General features: G+C 46.1%; 1 protein-coding gene across 1 annotated transcript in view; it reads right to left on the reverse strand.

Annotated features, from left to right (window-relative positions):
* The window catches only part of GALK2 (galactokinase 2), a 477779-nt gene that overhangs the window by 59440 nt on the left and 396370 nt on the right, over nt 1-21969 (reverse strand). The window contains exon 9 of the mRNA XM_077263708.1: nt 13367-13568. Coding sequence (XP_077119823.1) covers nt 13367-13568 — 202 coding nt within the window. The remainder of the gene's footprint in view (nt 1-13366; nt 13569-21969) is intronic.

Here is a 21969-nt window from a genome sequence, read left to right on the forward strand (position 1 = left end):
TGCTTAGACACTCTCCAGGTTTTTCTCTCTCATATTGTAAGGCTACATGGGATCCCTCTAAACATTGTGTCTGATAGGGGAGTATATTTTGTCTCTAAATTTTGGAGAGCTTTTTGCAGTAAACTAAGATTTGACGTGGCATTTTCATATGCTTATCACTCTGAAACCAATGGTCAGACTGAGAAAACAAATCACTCTTTGTAACAAATATTAAGGTGCTTTGTGGCAGCTTGACAGGAGGACTGGTCTTCGTTGTTACCTCTCGATGAGTTTGCTTTTAACAGTCGGGTAAATCAATCTACCGATACCTCCCCGTTATTCTGGAAATATGGTTTTCATCCCTATTTTGGTGAATTTTCTAGGATTAACTCTGAATAGCCTGGGGTGGAGGTCGGTGTACAGAGACTTGGGTATGTCTGGAGGGACGTTCAGAAGAATATTGTGACTGCTCAGATTCATCAAACGTGAAAGGCCGACAGAAGATGTTCAGTGGGTCCTGTTATTAAGATTGGGGATAAGGTTTGGTTGTCGTCTACGAACATTAAACTTAAAGTGCCATCGGTGAATTTGGGTCCAAAGTGTCATGACTCTGGAAGGGGTGGTCCTGGCTCTGTCCTGGTCAGGTCAGGGTTAAGATAGTTCGCCTCTCTTTGGTTCTGGGGCGGCTATTTAATGCTTGTCATTCCTGGGTCCAGTGTCAGTGATACTTCCGTTTACTCAGTAGAGAATGCGGACCCAGGTTACTCGTCTGTAATCGTTGTGTCTCTGTGCATGTGAGCTTTTCTGTGTATAACCCGGTTCATCCCCTGACTTCTGCGTTCTGCTCTGTACTGCCCTGGCCTTCCTGGTTCTCTGACCCCCTTGGCTCATCTCGGTTCTCTCGCTGTCTCATCCCTAGGTACCTCGCTTCGTTTGGCTTTGACCCTTGGCTCTCCATTTGATTATGTTTACGTTTTGTGCCCCATATTCTTCACTCTCTGCTTTCCTCATCCTCACATGTGGTAGCTTTGTCCCCCTGCGATCACGTTACTGTTTAGTGTCAGGTCCTGTGCACACTGTGTGCTTTAGCTCTCACACCCCCTGCGCTTGGTTCCGGGCTCCCTGCTAGCTCCCCTAGGCTCCCTTGCTGACACACATCGTGTGTCATTACATTATCACTGACCCACTTCAAAATTTATTTGGGGGGCAGTTTTTGTTTGTCTGTGTATATGGATCCGCTGCATGCTTTGTCTCAGCAGGTAACTAATCTGACTCAGATGATGCAAAATCTGTCTGTGGAGCAAAGGTCCTTAGTGGCACCTCACCAACAGGTGCGGAGAAAACTTGCTGAGACTGTTAAATTTGTTCAGAGTGCTTCTTTAGTTTCTGGCTGTAAGGATAGGGGGGATGTCTGATGTTTCTTTAACTTCCTCTGAACCCTCTGTCAAACTTCCGGACACCTTTTCTGGGGACAAGAGTAAATACAATTTGTTTAAGGAAGGATGCAAACTACTGTTTTCTTTGCTCCCTCCGTCTTCAGGCGATGAGAGCCAAAGGGTGGGAATTGTCATTTCTCTTTTGAGGGAGGGTCTGCAGTCCTGGACTTTTCCCTGTCTCCCACTGCCCCTGAGAGAATGTCTGTTGATCAGTTCTTCGAGGCCTTGGGGCTGATTTACAATGACCTGGATCATGTGAGGTTGGCTGAGGACACAATTATGAGTCTCTCTCAGGGAAAGCTATCAGCCGAATGGTATTGTTCTGAGTATCGACGTTGGGCTCCAGAGGTTACTTGGAACGACTCTGCACTCAGAGGGTTGTTCCAAATAGGGTTGTCCGACCACCTTAAGGACGCGTTGGCTCTGCATCCACCACCTGACTCTTTGGAGGAGGCCATGATGCAGGCCATTTGAATGAATCGCAGGCTTCGTGAAAGAGGAGTGGAACAACGTGAGACTCACTTATTTTCTACCAGATCTGAACCCGCATAGTCTGTCAAGCCCATGGAAGTAGGATCTGTCTCCTTGAATGAGAGATGTCACAGAGAGAATAAGCTTTGTTTCTACTGTGGGTCCGCGGGACATTGGTGAAAAGACTGCCCTTCCTGCCCTACGTCTTCCAAGGTGTCGGGAAATGCCTAAGTCTGAGTAACTGTCAAGGAGGTTGCCCAGACTCCCAGGTACATTTTTCCTCGGTTTCCAAGTTATTGCTTAAAGATGAACTTGGTGTAAATAACTGTTTTTTCCCCGCTGTGGTTTTTGTGGATTCTGGGTCCACTGTGAATTTGATTGACAACAGGTTGGTGGCCCAGTGTAGGATTGGGACAGCTAGGTTGGCTACTCCCATAAAAGTGGTGGCTATTGACTCTACACCCCTCACCAAGTACAGGATCTGCTCTGTGTCAGAGGAGTTTGTCCTCAAGGTGGGCCCCGTACACACTGAGCGCATCACCTGTTTTGTTCTGGACAACTTGCCTGCAGGGTTAGTGTTGGGGTTCCTTTGGATGCAATGTCATAATCCAGTTATCCACTAGGAGTCTCGTGAGATTGTTAATTGGGGTCCAAATTGTGTTAATAAATGCCTAATATTTGCATGTCTCATCTGTCGATCTGGTGGGTATTCTGGAGTACCTGAAAGACTTCAAAGACATTTTGTCTGAAAGCGGGGCTGAGGTTTTACCACCGCATCGCCATTTTGATTGTGCCATTGACCTGATACCGGGTGCCAAATTGCCTAAGGCCCGTCTGTACAATCTTTCGGGCCCTGAGCGGGTCGCCATGAAAGATTACATTTCGGAAAGTCTTCATAAGGGGCACATTCTCCCTTCTGTTTCTCCTGTGGCACCAGGGTTCTTTATCGTTAAGGAAATCGACGTGGTCTCCGCCCATGCCTCGACTTTCGGGAACTTAAAATCATGGTAAGAAATACTTACCCACTTCCACTCATTCCTGATTTGTGCAACCAATTATCTGGGGCTAGAAGGTGTTCGAAGCTGGACTTGCGAGGGCATATAACTTGATTTCAATACGAGAGGGGGATGAGTGGAAGTCGGTGTTTCTCACATCCGAAGGATTGTTCGAGAACCTTGTTATGCCTTTTGGGTTGACAACTGCTCCTGCGGTCTTTCAGAATTTTATTAATTATGTGTTTTCTGATTTGATTGGGCGGTTTGTGGTCATATATTTAGATGATATTCTGATTTTATTCATCTGATAAGCAGGCTCATATTGGTCATCTGCGTACTATTCTCCAGAGGCTCCGGGAGAATCAGCTGATGGCCAAATTAGAGAAATGTTCGTTCATTGTTCAGGAACTGTCTTTTTTGGGGTTCATTCTGTCCTGTGAGGGATTTCGCATGGATCCCAAGAAGGTTCATTCCATTGTGGACTGGTTCCAGCCTCGGGATCTGAAAGGTCTGCAACGCTTCATGGGATTCGCTAATTATTACTGGAGGTTTATTAATGGGTTGCCACAGGTAGTTAAGCCCTCACTGATTTGATGCAGAAGGGGGCTGATGTTAAAAACTGGTCATTTCCAGCTGTTTCAGCGCTTTTGTCCTAAAAAAATGCTTCATCACTGCCCCAGTTTTGGTTCAACCTGATCCATCTGAGCCCTTTGTTGTAGAGGTGGACGCCTCGGAGGTGGGGGCAGTATTGTCCCAGGAGCCCGCCACATTGACCAATCTGAGACCATGTGCCTTCTTTTCTAAGAAGTTTTCCCCGGCAGAAAGGAACTATGATGTTGGCAATCGAGAACTTCTGGCTGTTAAGCTAGCTTTTGAGGAATTAAGGCATTTTTTGGAGGGCGCGGCTCATCCCACTACCGTGGTGACTGATCATAAGAACTTGGCATACATTGAGTCTGCTAAAAGGTTGACCCCTACGCAGGCTAAGTGGTCACTTTTTTCCCGGTTCCTATTCTCGATCACTTTTCGTCGAGGATCCAAGAATGTAAAGGCAGATGCCTTGTCCTGGAGTTTTGATCCAGTGACTCACTCTGAACCTACATCCTTCATTCTCCAACCTGGGGTGGTGGTGGCTGATGTGTCATCAGGGCTGAAACGGGAGATTCAAGAAGCTCAGTCTCAAACTCCCCATCCAAACTGGTTGATAAACTGTTTGTGCCTATTCAGCTTCGACTCAGGGTTCTCCGGGAGTTCCATGACTCAGCTTTGAGTGGACATCCTGGGACCTCGGCTACTCGTGGGGCCATTGTGAGGGTTTTTTCGTGGCCCTCACTCACGTCTGATGTGAAGAAGTTTGTGTCTGCCTGTGAAGTATGTTCCCGCGCTAAGAGCTCTCATAACCGGCCAGCCGGGGAATTGGTGCCTTTGCCAGTTCCTGATAGACCATGGACACATTTGTCCATGGATTTATCACCAATCTCCCCCCTTGCAAGGGTAATACAGTCATATGGATGGTGGTTGACAGGTTTTCAAAACAAGCACACTTTGTACCCTTGGTAGCGTTGCCCTCTGCAGAGACTTTGTCTAGGTTGTTCGTTCAGCATGTGGTGCTATTGCATGGTTTGCCCTTGAGTGTGGTGTCTGACCGTGGAGTGCAGTTTGTGTCCAGGTTTTGGAGGGCAATTTGCAAAAGGTTGGGTGTTGCGTTATCCTTTTCATCTACATATCATCCTGAGACCAATGGTCAGACTGAACGCACCAACCAGTCGTTAGAGCAAATTTTGCGCTGTCTTTCCACCTCTAGACAGGATGATTGGTGTGATGCCTTGCCCTTAGCCGAGTTTGTGTTTAAAAACCGTGTAAACCACTCCACAGGTACCTCCCATTTCTTCTGCAAGTATGGGTTCAATCCACACTTTGGGGAGTTCTTCTGTTTGGACTACGGTTGCCCTGGGGCTGATGTAGCTGTACAGCAGTTTAGGGATTTGTGGCGGGAGGTCCAAAGGAATATTGGGGAGGCTCAGAGATGGGCTGGGCTCTCTGGGTTGGGGATAAAGTTTGGCTGTCTACGAGGAACATTAAGCTTAAGGTTCCTTTGGCGAAATTGGGGCCTAAGTTTATTGGCCCCTATGAGATCACGGAAGTGGTTAACCCAGTGGCATTTCGGTTGCGTCTCCCATTTTTTTTTTAAGATCCCCAATGTATTCCATAGGGCCCTGCTGAAACCTTTGGGGGCTGTCGAAGAAGGGTCATTGGGTCCCTCACCACCCGTTTTGGTGTACTGTATAGTCAGGAAGAGTACGAGGTGGAACGCATTGTGGACTCCTGGATGGTCTGTCATACCCTCCAGTATCTTGTGCACTGGAAAGGGTATGGTTCGGAGGACTGATCCTGGGTTCCTGCCCGATCGGTTCATGCCGATCATCTGGTGCAGTCCTTCCATACCCAATTTCCTGGGAAACCTGGGGGTCCGGTGGCCCCCCGTAGAGAGGGGGGTACTGTCATGACTCTGGAAGGGGTGGTTCTGGCTCCGTCCTGGTCAGGTCAGGGTTAAGATAGTTCGCCTCTCTTTGGTTCTGGGGTGGCTATTTAATGCTTGTAGTTCCCGGGTCCAGTGTCTGTGAAATACTTCTGTTTACTCAGGTAGGGATTGCTGACCCAGGTTATTCGTCTGTAATCATTGTGCCTCTGTGCGTGTGAGCTTTTCTGTGTATGACCCGGTTCGTCCCCTGACTTCTGCTTCTGTGTTCTGCTCTGTACTGCCCTGTCCTTCCTGGTTCTCTGACCCCTTGGCTCATCTCGGTTCTCTTACTGTTTCATCCATAGGTACCTCGCTCTCGTTTGGCTTTGACCCTTGGCTCTCCATTTGACTACATTTACATTTTGTGCCCCGTATTCTTCGCTTTCTGCTGCTTCCTCATCCTCACACGCGGTAGCTCTGCCCCCTCGATCACGTGACTGTTTAGTGTCAGGTCCTGTGCACACTGTGTGCTTTAGCTCTCACACTCACAGCACTTGGTTACAGGCTCCCTGCTAGCGCCCCCTAGGCTCCCCTGGTAACACACACCATGTGTCATTACACAAAGTTTATTGGCCTATATGAGATCTTAGAGGTGGATAATCCTGTGGCATTTAGATTAAAGCTTCCGACATCCCTTAGCATCCCTATCGTATTCTATAAATCCTTATTAAAGGAGTATCTTGCTTCTGCATTTTCTCCCTCATCCCCACTTCCTCAGTTTTCAATAGACGGTGGCCTGGAGTGTGAGGTTCAGAGGGTTGTGGATTCTTGGAGAGTCCATAAATCCTTCCAGTACCTCATCCACTGGAGGGGATACGGACCAGAGGAGAGATCCTTGGTCCCTGCTCGAGATATGAAAGCCGATCAGTTGGTCAGGGCCTTCCATCTAAAATTTCCTGGGAAGCCTGGAGGTCCAGTGGCCCCCCTAGAAGAGGGGGTACTGTCACGGTTCAACCCCTCAGTGTGTCTGGGATGCAGATACTGACAGCTCGGCCATCCAATATGGTACAGGAGCATGCTGAAGTTGTCATTATTTGACAGCTTGGCCATTCAATCTGGTACAGGGGCATGCTGAGCTGTCAGTGTGTTGATTGACAGCTTGACTATCCAATCTGAGACTGGGAGGCATCGGCTGTCTACAAGTGTTCATTATTCCGGGTGATTGCCATGCTACTTAACTGAGCTGCTTCTCCCAGACCACTGCCAGATGTACATTCAGTTTGTGAGGTTTGTTCTCCTGTGCCTTGAGTTCTGTATGCTTCCTCTTTTGATGCCTGGCCTTGGACTTCTTTCTGACCATCCAAATGTTTAACCTCTTCTGTTCTGATCCGTTATCCTCCTGGTTTTCTGACCTCGGAATGTTACTTGACCACACTTTTGTCTCTTCCTTCTGTTTATTAAGTACCCTCCTGGCTTCTGACCTTGGACTCCTTGACCATTCTGACTCATGGCTCGGCCATGAGAAGTGACTAGCATCAAATAAACCTTGTAAGACTAAAAAGTCACATGAAACCGAGGAGGTAAAATGACTAATTGGGCACAATTTGGCCATTTTCATTTCGGGGTTAACAACACTTTTGTTGCCAGTAGTTTAGACATTAATGGCTATGTGTTGAGTTATTTAGAGGGCACACCAAATTTGCACTGTCATGAAAGCTGACTACTTTACATTGTATCAAAGTGTAAGTCTCTTCAGTGTTGTCCCATGAAAAGATATATTAAAATATTTACAAAAATGTGAGGGGTGTATTCACTTTTGTGGCATACTGTATGTCTATATACATATGGGTAAAATAAATCAGATGCCATACAGATCTTCTGTATAGCATCCGATTCTTGCGGATATGTCGTTACCCTTATCAACTTAGGAAATGGTGTTTGATCATGTGCATTTTAAACTGTTGATGTATAAAATCGGATGTCACACGGATGACTATATGGATGAAACACGGACGTTATTCATATGCTCATGTGAACACAGCCTAAGGGCTCTTCCAGATGTCAGCATGTCCGGTACGTGTGGTGACAGTTTTCACATGTACCAGAGACACTTGCACACTTAGACCCATTCAAGTGAATGGGTCTGTGCACAGGACAGTGCGTTTTCATGGACTGTGTCCATGGGCAAAACACGCTGACATGTCTGTTTTTTAACAGCAGCACGGGCTGAAGAATGTCCTGCACACTTGCACCCTGATGATACACGGTTGACATCAATGTGTCATCAGTGTGACATGTACTGGCGCCTGGAAATCAGTGGTACAGTTTGCGCTGTTCCCGGCGCTGGGTGCTGAAGACCTCCCTCACTATTCTCCTTTGCGCGTTCTGTGATCAGCACTAGCAGGGGAGAATGTTGAGAGTTGTATTCAACTGATAACAGCGAGAGCAAGCAATGGCTGATGGGAATATTCATCCGCAGCCACCTGCACTATAAATAAATATATATTTTTTAAAATGATGCCTGTATTTTTGATAACCAGACGGGCAAAACTGACAGCTGCGGGCTGCAACTCTCAGCTGTCAGCTTTTGCAAGGCTGATTATCAAGAATAGAGGGTTCCCAAGCCATATTTTTAATTATTTAAATAAATAATAAAAAAAAAATGTCATGGGGTCCACGGTGACTCAAAATAGCAGCCCGCAGCCACCCAGAAAAATTTCTGATGATGATCTACGGACCGAAACAGCCGTGGAGCTGGAAATCAGAGGTCCACGGGCCGCATGGTGCCTGCCCGCTCGCTGTCTCCATGTGTGGCTCTGGGTTGCGCCCCCTGCTGACTCCTCCGACCACTTCCTCCACCAAGCAGCGTGTGAGCGGAGGCAGGGAGAGAAGCAGAGCGCCAGGGAACGGGACCAAGGTGAGTATGCTTTTTTTTCTCATGTGTATGGGCTGTTTAGGTGGGCATGGGGAGGCTATGGGGGTGTGACATGGTGCTGCACACGTGGGGCGACATAGTGCTGCACACGTGGGCGACATGGTGCTGTACACATGGGGCGATATGGTGCTGCACACGTGAGGGGACATGGTGCTGCACACGTGGGGCGACATGGGGGATGACATGTGGCACATGGTGCTGCATTTGGATACGACATACTGCTCATGGGGAGACTATGGGGGCGACATGCTGCACATGGGGAGGCTATGGGGGTGTATATAGGGAGGCTGTGTGGGGCTCATGCAGTATATGAGGAGGCTGTGTGAGGCTCATGCAGTATATGGTAAGGATCTGTGGGGCTCATGCTGTGTATGGGGAGGCTGTGTGGGGCTCATGCTGTATATAGGGAGGCTGTGTGGGGCTCATGCTGTATATGGGGAGGCTGTGTGGGGCTCATGCTGTATATGGGGATGCTGCGTGGGGTCCATGCAGCATATGGGGAGGCTGTGTAGGGCTCATGCAGCATATGGGGAGGCTGTGTGGGGCTCATGCTGTATATAGGGAGGCTGTGTGGGGCTCATGCAGTATATGGGGAGGCTGTGTGGGGCTCATGTTGTACATGGGGAGGCTGTGTGGGGCTCATGCAGTACATGGGGAGGCTGTGTTGGGCTCATGCTGTATATAAGGAGGCAGTGTGTGGTTCATGCTGTATATGGGTAGGCTGTGTGGGGCTCATGCAGTATATGGGAAGGCTGTGTGGGGCTCATGCTGTGTATGGGGAGGCCATGTGGGGCTCATGCAGTGTATTTAGGGACGCTGTGTGAGGCTCATGCAGTATATATAGGGAGGCTGTATGGGGCTCATGCAGGGTATATAGGGAGGCTGTGTGGGGCTCATGCTGCATATGGGGGAGGCTGTGTGGGGCTCATGCCGCATATGGGGGAGGCTGTGTGGGGCTCATGCAGTATATGGGAAGGCTGTGTGGGGCTCATGCTGTGTATGGGGAGGCCATGTGGGGCTCATGCAGTGTATTTAGGGACGCTGTGTGAGGCTGCATATGGGGGAGGCTGTGTGGGGCTCATGCCGCATATAAGGGGCTGTTGGGGCTCATACGATATACAGAAGGGGCTGTGCTTGGGTTCAAACGATATATAGGGGGATGTCAGCATTCTTAATTCTGCTCAATATTAAGTTATACAATTAATATTAATAAAATTATCAATAATATAATAATTATAATCTATCGATATTAATATTGAGCAGAATTAATTTCGGCCTATTGGTTCAGCCCTCCACAATGATCACGATCTCTCATGTGGCTCCTCGGGAAAATTAATTGCCCACCCCTGATCTACGGCGAACTCACTGACTTTTTCTCATGGTGCTGAAGTCACCACAGTTTAGCTGGGAACGTAGCCTCAGTGACACGCGGTAACTTCGATGAGGTCACCGCTGCTCACTGAGGCTGCGCTTGCAGCAGTTCTGCCACGGTTTGCCTGGGATGCTTAGGTCTGGAGCTGCTGGGGTTAATCTTGGGAGCCTCCCTTTGGTTTCAGCAAGGCTTTTTATAGCCTCTTTGTGGGTCTAGGCGTCATCGTCTAGGCGCACAACAGACTCTCGCCTACCATGGAAACCTTCAAAAATTCCGACAAGCCTACAGCCTGCAGTGATCCTCAGTCTGCTGAACCGCCGCACAACTAGCTTTACCCTCTCCTAGTGTATCCTCACCCATCTCCTGTAGTCTGTGAGCCCTCGCGGACAGGGTCCTCTCTCCTTCTGTACTTGTGTGTGCCTTGTTTTTGCTCATGTTTATTGTCCTTGTCTATATTTGCCCCTTTTCACATGTAAAGCGCCATGGAAAAAATGGCGCTATAAAAATGTCTAATAATAATAATATAAAAGACTCCTGTCCACAGACTCAATTAATCAGTCAGACTTTAACTTCTACAACATGAGCAAGAACAAAGAGCTATATAAGGATGTCAGGAAAACATCAGAGACCTGGAATGGGCTACAAAACCATAAGTAAGACGCTGAGTGAGAAAGAGACAACTGTTGGTGCAATAGTATGAAAATGGAAGAAATACAAAATGACTGTCAATCGACATCGATCTGGAGCACCATGCAAAATCTCACCTTGTGGGGTACCTTTGAACATGAGGAAGGTGAGAGATCAGCCTAAAACTACAAAGGGGGAACTTGTTAATGATCTCAAGGCAGCAGGGACCACAGTCACCAAGAAAACTATTGGTAACAGATTACACCATAAAGGTTTAAAATCCTGCAGTGCCCACAAGGTCCCCCTGCTCAAGAAGGCACATGTGCAGGCCCGTCTGAAGTTTGCAATGAACACCTGGATGATTCTGTGAATGATTGGGAGAAGGTGCTATGGTCAGATGAGACAAAAATTGAGGTCTTTGGCATTAACTCAACTCGCCGGGTTTGGAGGAAGAGAAATGCTGCCTATGATCCACAGAACACCTTCCCCACTGTTAAGCATGGAGGTGGAAACATTATGTTTTGGGGTGTTTCTCTGCTATGGGCACTGTTGTGAATTCCGTTTTCAGACTCCCTCCTGTGGTCATGAATGGTACTTTGGTTAGTTCTGCTCTTGGACTCCCTCTGGTGGCTTTGAGCGGAACTGCTGGTCACTGAGGTTGGCTTTGTCAGCTGCTCTCGTTTATTGCTATGCTGGCTTCCCTATTTAACTCCACTCAGATCGTTACTTCATGCCAGCTGTCAATGTTTCAGTATTGGTTCAGATCTCTCTTGGGCTTCTCTGAGGACCTGTCTACTCCAGCAGAAGCTAAGTCTTTGCTAGTTCATTTGTTGTTACTGCTTCCTGAATATATTTCTTAGTACTGCTAATTTGTAGTCCAGCTTGCTATCATGATATTCCCTTGCTAGCTGGAAGCTCTGGGGTGCAGAGTGGCACCTCCACACCGCGAGTCGGTGTGGGGAGTCTTTTTGCTTACTCTGCGTGGTTTTTTGTAGTCTTTTGTGCTGACTGCATAGTTCCCTTTTCTATCCTCTGACTATTTAGTGAAGTCTGGCCTCCTTTGCTAAAACCTGTTTCATTCCTGTGTTTGTGACTTTCCTCTTAACTCACAGTCAATATATGTGGGGGGCTGTCTTTACCTTTGGGGAATTTCTATGAGACAAGGTTAGGCTTCTATTTCTATCTTTAGGGGTAGTTAGCTCTTAGGCTGTGAAGAGGCGTCTAGGGAGAGTTAGGTACGCTCCATGGCTATTTCTAGTGTGTGAGATAGGAGTAGGGTTTGCGGTCAGCAGAGTTCCCACTTTCCCAGAGCTTGTTCCGATTACTAGTTTACTCATCAGGTCATTCCGGGTGCTCCTAACCACCAGGTCCATAACAGGGCACATGACTAATTTACTGCATCAATGGGAGACTGGATGGAGCCATGTACCATAAAATCCTGAGTGACAACCTCCTTCCCTCCATCAGGACATTAAAAATGGGTCGTGGCTGGGTCTTCCAGCAAGACAATAACCCAAAACATACAGCAAAGGCAACAAAGGAGTGGCTAAAAAAGAAACACATTAAGGTCATGGAGTGGCCTAGCCAGTCTCCAGACCTTAATACGATAAACTTATGGAGGGAGTTGAAGCTTCAAGTTGCCAAGTGACAGCCTCAAAATCGTAATGATTTAGAGATGATCTGCAAAGAGGAGTGGACCAAAATTCCTCCTGACGTGAACAAACCTCATCATCAACTACAAAAAGCTTCAAGTTGCCAAGTGACAGCCTCAAAATCGTAATGATTTAGAGATGATCTGCAAAGAGGAGTGGACCAAAATTCCTCCTGACGTGAACAAACCTCATCATCAACTACAAAAAATGTCTGACTGCTTTGCTTGCCAACAAGTGTTTTGCCACCAAGTATTAAATCTTGTTTGCCAGAGGGATCAAATACTTATTTCTTACTGCAAAATGCAAATGCATTTATATAATTTATACAATGTGATTTTCTATTTTTTTTTTTTTAGATTCTATCTCTCATTGTTAAAATTAACATACCCTTAAAATTATAGACTGTTCATGTCTTTGTCAGTGGGCAAACTTACAAAATCAGCAATGGATCAAATAGTTATTTCCCCCACTGTATATACCACAGTACCATTGTATTTTGGTATATAGCGTAACTTAATTTATCCTATAAAGACCAGCCCCAGTCTGGGCTTCATATGGTTGGAGATGGCAGCAGGCCTTCTGCAGCCATGGTAACTTATCGGTAGGGGTCGATAGGAGCGATGCGTGCACGCACAAGCAATCAAGCAATTTAAATGATGTTATCAGTGATTGACAGTAGCAGAAATGGTTAAACAAATGAAGCTAGCTCCACTCATTATTGTTACTGGCAGATGGTGGATGGGTACCGCAGCCAGTGTCTGCTCGGTACAGAGCAGGATCAGGTCTTGAGTCCACTCCATATCGTCTGCATGTAACCTGTGACAAAAAATGTATTTATATGACAATTACTATAAGGGTCTGCAATTAGAAATAGAAATAGGTGGGAATATTGTCAGATCCCTTGTATATGTCACAGAATGTTGCATGATTAAAATGTTTGTACTAATGATTCCCAGTTAGTTTTCAGGTAATTAGTTTTCCTGAAATCTGGAAATAAACAAAAGTATTAAAATCTCAAACTGATCTACTACCTGACAAGAATGCATTGCTTCCTCTTGAATTATTTATTTTTTAAATCTATTTTTGTAGTTGCATTCCGTAAATAGCAAAATCTACAATTTCATAGAAATCATTAGAAAACTGAATATACATTAAATAGAAATGTACGGTATATGAGTTATTGCATGTGTTGTACAGAAAGAACATGTGCTTAAAAGATTTAAATTGTGGTTAACCTCAAAGAATATAACTTTCTAACATTTAACTATTTGCTCCCAGAGAGTGTTGTACAGTACTACAGTGACCTGCCAAAAAAAAAGAAATTAGTCACTTTCTGTGGCGCCAAAGGGGTTGATATTGTGGTAACGAATGTCATTACTTCATCATCTAATCAAACAGAAAGCCAAAAGCTTTTCTCAGTGTAGTTGTCAAAACTTACAGACAGATGTCCACCAGCTGATCCAATTCAGAGCAGCTGCATTCATACATGTCTCTGCAGCTCACATGGCTCTGGTTCATGAGGTCTCCCAGCAGCTGAACAGCATTGGCAGGTGCTTCATCACAAACTTTCTTAAAAGCCAGAACTCTTGCGGCCTCACTGTACACGTGCTTAGCTCTTTGGAACAGTCTGAAGGTGGACACTAAGGAAAGAAAGATACTTAAAGATGAGTACTGCACTCTATTTCTAAATATGTATATTAATATTTATGTAAATATATATGTATATATCAGATGAAATTAGCATGTCACTAATTTTCTAAGAACATATATTTCTAAACGTGCTATTGACATGAAATTCTCACAACCCATCCAATTCACGTCGGCAAAGAACACAAACCTTAGGTACACATAAATTAATTTATGTGTAATAATAAGAAACTGCACAGGGAAAAAGTATTGAATACATGAAGGAGAAGTACAAAAAACTGAAATCTATCACTAATTAGAAAGCAATCCTGTCACATAGTGGAAAATAATATCAGCTGGTTCAACTGATGGCCTATAAAAAGGTGTCTCATTACACAAGAAACATTTCAGGATGGTTAAAACCAATGAGCTGTCTCAAGACATTCACAACCTAATTGTTGTAAAACATACTGATGGCATTGGTTACAGAAGAATTACTAAACGACTGAAGGTTTCAGTGAGCACTGTTGGGGCCAAAATCCAGAAATGGAAAGAATTTAATTACACCATAAATTGGCAACAACCAGGTACTCCCCCACAAGATTTAAGACAAAGGATTGAAAGGGGCCAGAAGAGCTCTCCAAAAGCCAAGGACCAGGGCCGGACTGGCCATCGGGCACTTCTGGCAAATGCCAGAGGGGCCGGTGCCAGGAGTGGGCCGCTGCTGCTATCAGCGGCGCCAGGGCCAACTACTCCCGTGTTGTGAATTCCGCTCTTGGGCTCCCTCCGGTGGTTATAAGTAGCATTTTTGTGAGTTCTGCTCTTGGGCTCCCTCCTGTGGTTTTGAGTGGTATGGCTGCTTCTTGGATTTAGCATCAGCAGCTGTTTTCACTGATCGTCTTTCTGGCTCTGCTATATTAGTCTGGCCTTTTCCCTAATTCAATGCCAGTTGTCAATTGTTGAGCTTGGAGTCATGGCTCTCTGAGGATTTCCCTGTCACTCTGACCATTTCAGCAAAGCTAAGTCCTTGCTTGTCTTTTTGCAGTTCACTTGTTGTGGACTTTGTTGTTTAGCACTTTCTATGTTTTGCTCATTTGTCCAGCTTATCAGTATGTATCTAGTCAGCTAAGCTGGAAGCTCTGGGCAGCAGAGTTTGCCCTCCACACCTTTAGTCAGGTGTGGAGATTTTTTGCATTTCTCTGCGGTGGACTTTTTCTAGTTTTTATTACTGACCGCACAGTGTTCTGTCCTGTACTAATTCTTTCTAGCTAGTAGTCTCCTTTGCTAAATCTTGTTTCATACTACGTATGTCATTTCCTTCTCCTCTCACAGTCATTATTTGTGGGGGGGCTGTCCTATCCTTTGGGGATTTTCTCTGAGGCAAGATAGCTTTCCTGCTTCTACCTTTAGGGGTAGCTAGATCTCCGGCTATGACGAGGTGTCCAGGGAGTGACAGGAACATCCCACGGCTACTGCTAGTGTCTGTGTTAAGATCAGGAACTGCGGTCGGTATAGTTACCACCTGCTCAGAGCTAGTCGCATGTCGCTCCTTAATCACCAGCACATAACAGTACAACTGGCCAAAAATGAGCTGAATGCATCTCAAAAGAAGGAAAAGAAAAAGAGTTCTGAGACATTTTTTTTTCTTTAGTCTGTTTTGTCTTTTTCCTTCCTCTTAATCTCTGGGTGATTCAGGATTTGGATGCGGGCATGGATGTTCAGGGGTTGTTTTCTCGTGTGGATCAGCTTGCTGCAAGAGTACAGAGTATTCAAGATTATGTTGTTCAGACTCCGGCCTTAGAGCCTAGAATTCCTACTCCAGATTTGTTTTACGGGGATAGATCTAAGTTTTTGAACTTTAAAAATAACTGCAAATTGTTTTTTGCTCTGAAACCCCGTTCCTCTGGTGACCCCATTCAGCAAGTAAAAATAGTTATTTCTCTGCTGCGTGGTGACCCTCAGGACTGGGCATTCTCCCTTGAGTCAGGGGATCCGGCATTGCTTAATGTAGATGCATTTTTTGAATCGCTTGGATTATTGTATGACGAACCTAACTCTGTAGAGCATGCTGAGAAAACACTGTTGGCCCTGTGTCAGGGTCAGGAAGCGGCAGAATTATACTGCCAGAAATTTAGAAAATGGTCTGTGCTCACTAAATGGAATGAGGATGCTCTGGCAGCAATTTTCAGAAAGGGTCTTTCTGAAGCCCTTAAAGATGTTATGGTGGGGTTCCCCACGCCTGTTGGTTTGAGCGAATCTATGTCTCTGGCCATTCAGATTGATCGGCGCCTGCGCGAACGCAAAGTGGTGCACCATATGGCAGCGTCCTCGGAGCAGAGTCCTGAGCCCATGCAATGTGATAGGATTTTGACTAGAGCGGAACAGAGGGGATACAGACGTCAGAATGGGCTGTGTTTTTACTGTGGGGATTCTGCTCATGCTATTTCTGATTGCCCTAAGCGTATTAAAAGGGTCCCTAGATCTGTTACCATTAGTACTGTGCAGCCTAAGTTTCTCCTGTCTGTGACCCTGATTTGCTCATTGTCATCTTTTTCTGTCATGGCATTTGTGGATTCGGGCGCTGCTCTGAACTTAATGGACTTAGAATTCGCTAGGCGCTGTAGTTTTTCTTTGCAGCCTTTGCAGAGTTCCATACCCTTAAGGGGTATTGATGCTACACCGTTGGCCAAGAATAAACCTCAGTATTGGACTCAGCTGACTATGTGCATGGCTCCAGCACATCAGGAAGATTGCCGTTTTCTGGTGTTGCATAATTTACATGATGTTGTTGTACTGGGTTTTCCATGGTTACAAGTACACAATCCAGTGCTGGATTGGAAATCAATGTCTGTGACTAGTTGGGGTTGTCAAGGGGTACATAGTGACGTTCCTTTAATGTCAATTTTCTCTTCCCCCTCTTCTGATGTTCCTGAATTTTTGTCAGATTTCCAGGATGTATTTGATGAGCCCAAGTCCAGTTCCCTTCCTCCACATAGGGACTGTGATTGTGCTATTGACTTGATTCCTGGCTGTAAGTTCCCTAAGGGCCGACTTTTCAACCTGTCTGTGCCTGAATATACCGCCATGCGGAGCTATGTAAAGGAGTCTTTAGAGAAGGGGCATATTCGGCCGTCTTTGTCACCATTGGGAGCGGGATTCTTTTTTGTTGCCAAGAAGGATGGCTCCTTGAGACCCTGTATTGATTATCGCCTTCTTAATAAGATCACGGTCAAATTCCAATACCCTTTACCTTTGCTCTCTGATTTGTTTGCTCGGATTAAGGGGGCTAGTTGGTTTACCAAGATTGACCTTCGAGGGGCATATAATCTTTTTCGTATTAAACAGGGTGACGAACGGAAAACTGCATTTAATATGCCTGAAGGCCATTTTGAATACCTGGTGATGCCTTTCGGGCTTTCTAATGCTCCTTCTGTATTTCAGTCCTTTATGCATGATATTTTCTGCAATTATCTTGACAAATTCTTGATTGTGTATTTGGATGATATTTTGATTTTTTCCAATGATTGGGAGTCTCATGTGAAGCAGGTCAGGATGGTATTCCAGATCCTTCGTGATAATGCTCTATTTGTGAAGGGGTCTAAGTGCCTATTTGGAGTTCAGAAGGCCTCTTTTTTGGGGTTTATTTTTTCTCCTTCGTCTATAGAAATAGATCCTGTTAAGGTCCAAGCCATTCATGACTGGATTCAACCCACATCTGTGAAGAGCCTTCAGAAATTTTTGGGCTTTGCTAATTTTTATCACCGTTTCATTGCCAACTTCTCTAGGGTGGTTAAACCCCTGACCGATTTGACGAAGAAAGGCGCTGATGTGACTAATTGGTCCTCTGAGGCTGTTGAGGCCTTTCAGGAGCTTAAACGCCGATTTACTTCTGCCCCTGTCGTGCGTCAGCCGGATGTTTCTCTTCCTTTTCAGGTTGAGGTTGACGCTTCTGAGATTGGGGCAGGGGCCGTTTTGTCACAGAGGAATTCTGATGGTTCCTTGATGAAGCCATGTGCCTTCTTTTCCCGAAAGTTTTCGCCTGCGGAACGCAATTATGATGTCGGCAATCGGGAGTTGTTGGCTATGAAGTGGGCATTTGAGGAGTGGCGACATTGGCTTGAGGGAGCCAAGCACCGCATTGTGGTCTTGACCGATCATAAGAATCTGATTTACCTCGAGTCGGCCAAGCGGCTGAACCCTAGACAGGCTCGGTGGTCCCTGTTTTTCTCCCGTTTTGATTTTGTGGTCTCATATCTTCCAGGATCTAAGAATGTTAAAGCGGATGCCCTCTCTAGGAGTTTTTTGCCTGATTCTCCTGGAGTCCTTGAGCCGGTTGGCATTCTTAGGGAAGGGGTGATTCTGTCTGCCATCTCCCCTGATTTGCGGCGGGCGCTTCAGGAATTTCAGGCTGATAAACCTGACCGCTGTCCTGTGGGGAAGCTGTTTGTTCCTGATAGATGGACAAGTAAGGTAATTTCTGAGGTCCATTGTTCTGTGTTGGCCGGTCATCCTGGGATTTTTGGTACCAGAGATTTGGTTGCTAGGTCCTTTTGGTGGCCTTCCTTGTGATGTGCGTTCTTTTGTGCAGTCCTGTGGGACTTGTGCCCGGGCTAAGCCTTGCTGTTCCCGCACTAGTGGGTTGCTTTTGCCTTTGCCTGTCCCGGAGAGGCCTTGGACGAATATTTCCATGGATTTTATTTTGGATCTACCTGTGTCCCAGAGGATGTCTGTTATCTGGGTGGTTTGTGACCGGTTCTCTAAAATGGTCCATTTGGTACCTTTGCCTAAATTGCCTTCCTCCTCTGATTTGGTTCCATTATTTTTTCAGCATGTGGTTCGTTTGCATGGCATTCCAGAGAATATTGTGTCTGACAGAGGTTCCCAGTTTGTTTCCAGGTTTTGGCAGGCCTTTTGTGCTAAGATGGGCATTAATTTGTCTTTTTCTTCGGAGTTCCATCCTCAGACAAATGGCCAAACTGAGCGAACTAAACAAACCTTGGAAACCTATTTGAGATGCTTTGTGTCTGCTGATCAGGATGATTGGGTGGTTGCTCCGATGTCCATGCCGCCGATTTGGTTCGTGCTTTTCATTTGGCTCGTCCTGATCGGCCTGGGGGCTCTGGTGAGGGTTCGGTGACCCCTCCTCAAGGGGGGGGTACTGTTGTGAATTCCGCTCTTGGGCTCCCTCCGGTGGTTATAAGTAGCATTTTTGTGAGTTCTGCTCTTGGGCTCCCTCCTGTGGTTTTGAGTGGTATGGCTGCTTCTTGGATTTAGCATCAGCAGCTGTTTTCACTGATCGTCTTTCTGGCTCTGCTATATTAGTCTGGCCTTTTCCCTAATTCAATGACAGTTGTCAATTGTTGAGCTTGGAGTCATGGCTCTCTGAGGATTTCCCTGTCACTCTGACCATTTCAGCAAAGCTAAGTCCTTGCTTGTCTTTTTGCAGTTCACTTGTTGTGGACTTTGTTGTTTAGCACTTTCTATGTTTTGCTCATTTGTCCAGCTTATCAGTATGTATCTAGTCAGCTAAGCTGGAAGCTCTGGGCAGCAGAGTTTGCCCTCCACACCTTTAGTCAGGTGTGGAGATTTTTTGCATTTCTCTGCGGTGGACTTTTTCTAGTTTTTATTACTGACCGCACAGTGCTCTGTCCTGTACTAATTCTTTCTAGCTAGTAGTGGCCTCCTTTGCTAAATCTTGTTTCATACTACGTATGTCATTTCCTTCTCCTCTCACAGTCATTATTTGTGGGGGGCTGTCCTATCCTTTGGGGATTTTCTCTGAGGCAAGATAGCTTTCCTGCTTCTACCTTTAGGGGTAGCTAGATCTCCGGCTGTGACGAGGTGTCCAGGGAGTGACAGGAACATCCCACGGCTACTGCTAGTGTCTGTGTTAAGATCAGGAACTGCGGTCGGTATAGTTACCACCTGCTCACAGCTAGTCACATGTCGCTCCTTAATCACCAGACCATAACACTCCCGCAAGCACCAATTCCCCCCCCCCCGATCGCCTGCCCCACCCCACATTCAGCTATACCGGCGTCTATGATGCCGATACAGTTGAATGCGATGATGGAGGAGAGAGCGTCTGCTGTCGCTCCCCCTCCCATCATTCCCCGCTCTGCCTCGTGCTGACACTGCGGGTGCGCGATGACGTCATATCATAGCGCACCTGCTGTGTGGTCAGGCAGACTGCAGCTGCTGAGACCGGAGCCGGGAGCAGCGCGGGGTACGAGGAGAGGTGAGAAGAGTGGTTTTTTTAATATATCAGTGAGTGATAACTGGATTGTGGGGCAATTGGGGGGGCTGTATTACATTCTATGGGTGCTGTGCTCTATTACATTCTATGGGGGCTGTGCTTTATTACATTCTATGGGGGCTGGCTGCATTACATTCTATGGGGGCTGGCTGCATTACATTCTATGGGGGCTGGCTGCACTACATTCATGGGGGCTGGCTGCATTACATTCTATGGGGGCTGGCTGCATTGCATTCTATGGGGGCTGGCTGCATTACATTCTATGGGGGCTGGCTGCATTACATTACTGTATTATATTCTATGGGGGCTTTATTACATTCTATGGGGGCTGGCTGCTTTACATTCTATGGGGGCTGGCTGCATTACATTCTATGGGGGCTGGCTGCATTACATTCTATGGGGGCTGGCTGCATTACATTCTATGGGGCTGGCTGCATTACATTCTATGGGGGCTGGCTGCATTACATTCTATGGGGGCTGGCTGCACTACATTCTATGGGGGCTGGCTGCATTACATTCTATGGGGGCTGGCTGCATTGCATTCTATGGGGGCTGGCTGCATTGCATTCTATGGGGGCTGGCTGCATTACATTGCTGTATTACATTCTATGGGGGCTTTATTACATTCTATGGGGGCTGGCTGCTTTACATTCTATGGGGGCTGGCTGCATAACATTCTATGGGGGCTGGCTGCATTACATTCTATGGGGGCTGGCTGCATTACATTCTATGGGGGCTGGCTGCATTACATTCTATTGGGGGGGCTTTATTACATTTTATTACATTCTATGGGGGCTGGCTGCATTACATTCTATTGGGGGGGCTTTATTACAATCTATGGGGGCTGTGCTGTATTACATTCTATGGGGCTGGGCTGTATTACATTCTATGGGGGCTGTGCTGTGTTACATTCTATGGGGGCTGTGCTGTATTACATTCTATGGGGGGCTGTATTACATTCTATGGGGGCTACATTATATTCCATGGGGGGTTGTATTATATTCTGTGGGGAGGTGGGCTGTATTACATTCTATGGGGTGCTGTATTATATTCTATGGGGGGCTGTATTATATTCTATGGGGGGGCTGTATTACATTCTATGGGGGGCTATATTACATTCTCTGGGGGCTACATTATATTCTATGGGGGGCTGTATTATATTCTATGAGGGGTGATTGCATCATACTCTGAAGGGGCTACATTATATTCTATGGGGAGCTGCATTATACTATATGAGGGCTGCATTGTATTCTATGGAGGGGCTACATTATATTCTATGGGGGGGCTGCATTATGCTCTATGAGGGGGCTACCATATATGCAGGGGCTGCATTATACTATATGAGGGGGCTTCATTATATTCTCTGGGGGGTTACATTATACTCAGGGGGCTACAATATATTCTGTGGGGGGGCTGCATTATACTCTGGGGTGGCATCATTATACTATATGTGGGCTGCATTATACTGTATCGAGGACTATGGGGAATACATTATACTATATGAAGAACTGTGGGGTGCATTATACTATGGGAAGTGAATTGTACTACATGGATGACAATGGCGGTGCATTATACTATATGGAGCACTATGAGGAGTGTATTATACTATTTGGAGGCCTGTGGCAGTACATTATACTATATGGAGGACTTAGGAGTGTATTATACTATATGGAGGACTGAGCAGTATATTTTAATATATGGAGGACTATGAGGAGTGTATTATACTATATGGAGGACTATGAGGAGTGTATTATACTATATGGAGGACTGAGGAGTGTATTATACTAAATGGAGGACTGAGGAGTGTATTATACGATATGGAGGACTGAGGTGCACATTATAATATATGGAGGACTATGGGGTGTATTATACTAAACAAGCAAAATGCTGCCTATTCATCGAGTGATTAGATTGTTTATGTGGGAACAGAAATCCTTGTTCTCAGCGGCACATCGCCGGTGTAAACTGTAGATGTACTGCTGATAACATGATACTGTATGGGGACAGGTTGATCTAATTGTGATTGTTCTGTCCCCATCATTCTTTCTCAGTTGGTGTAAAGAGACCGGGAAACAAGCGAACGACTTCAGTATTGTCGATCACACTCATTTAGAAGCCTGACATCAGTGCATGTAAATACAGCAGAAATGCTTCGCAGG

Source organism: Ranitomeya variabilis, chromosome 5 (assembly GCF_051348905.1).
Source record: "Ranitomeya variabilis isolate aRanVar5 chromosome 5, aRanVar5.hap1, whole genome shotgun sequence".
Classification (NCBI taxonomy): domain Eukaryota; kingdom Metazoa; phylum Chordata; class Amphibia; order Anura; family Dendrobatidae; genus Ranitomeya; species Ranitomeya variabilis.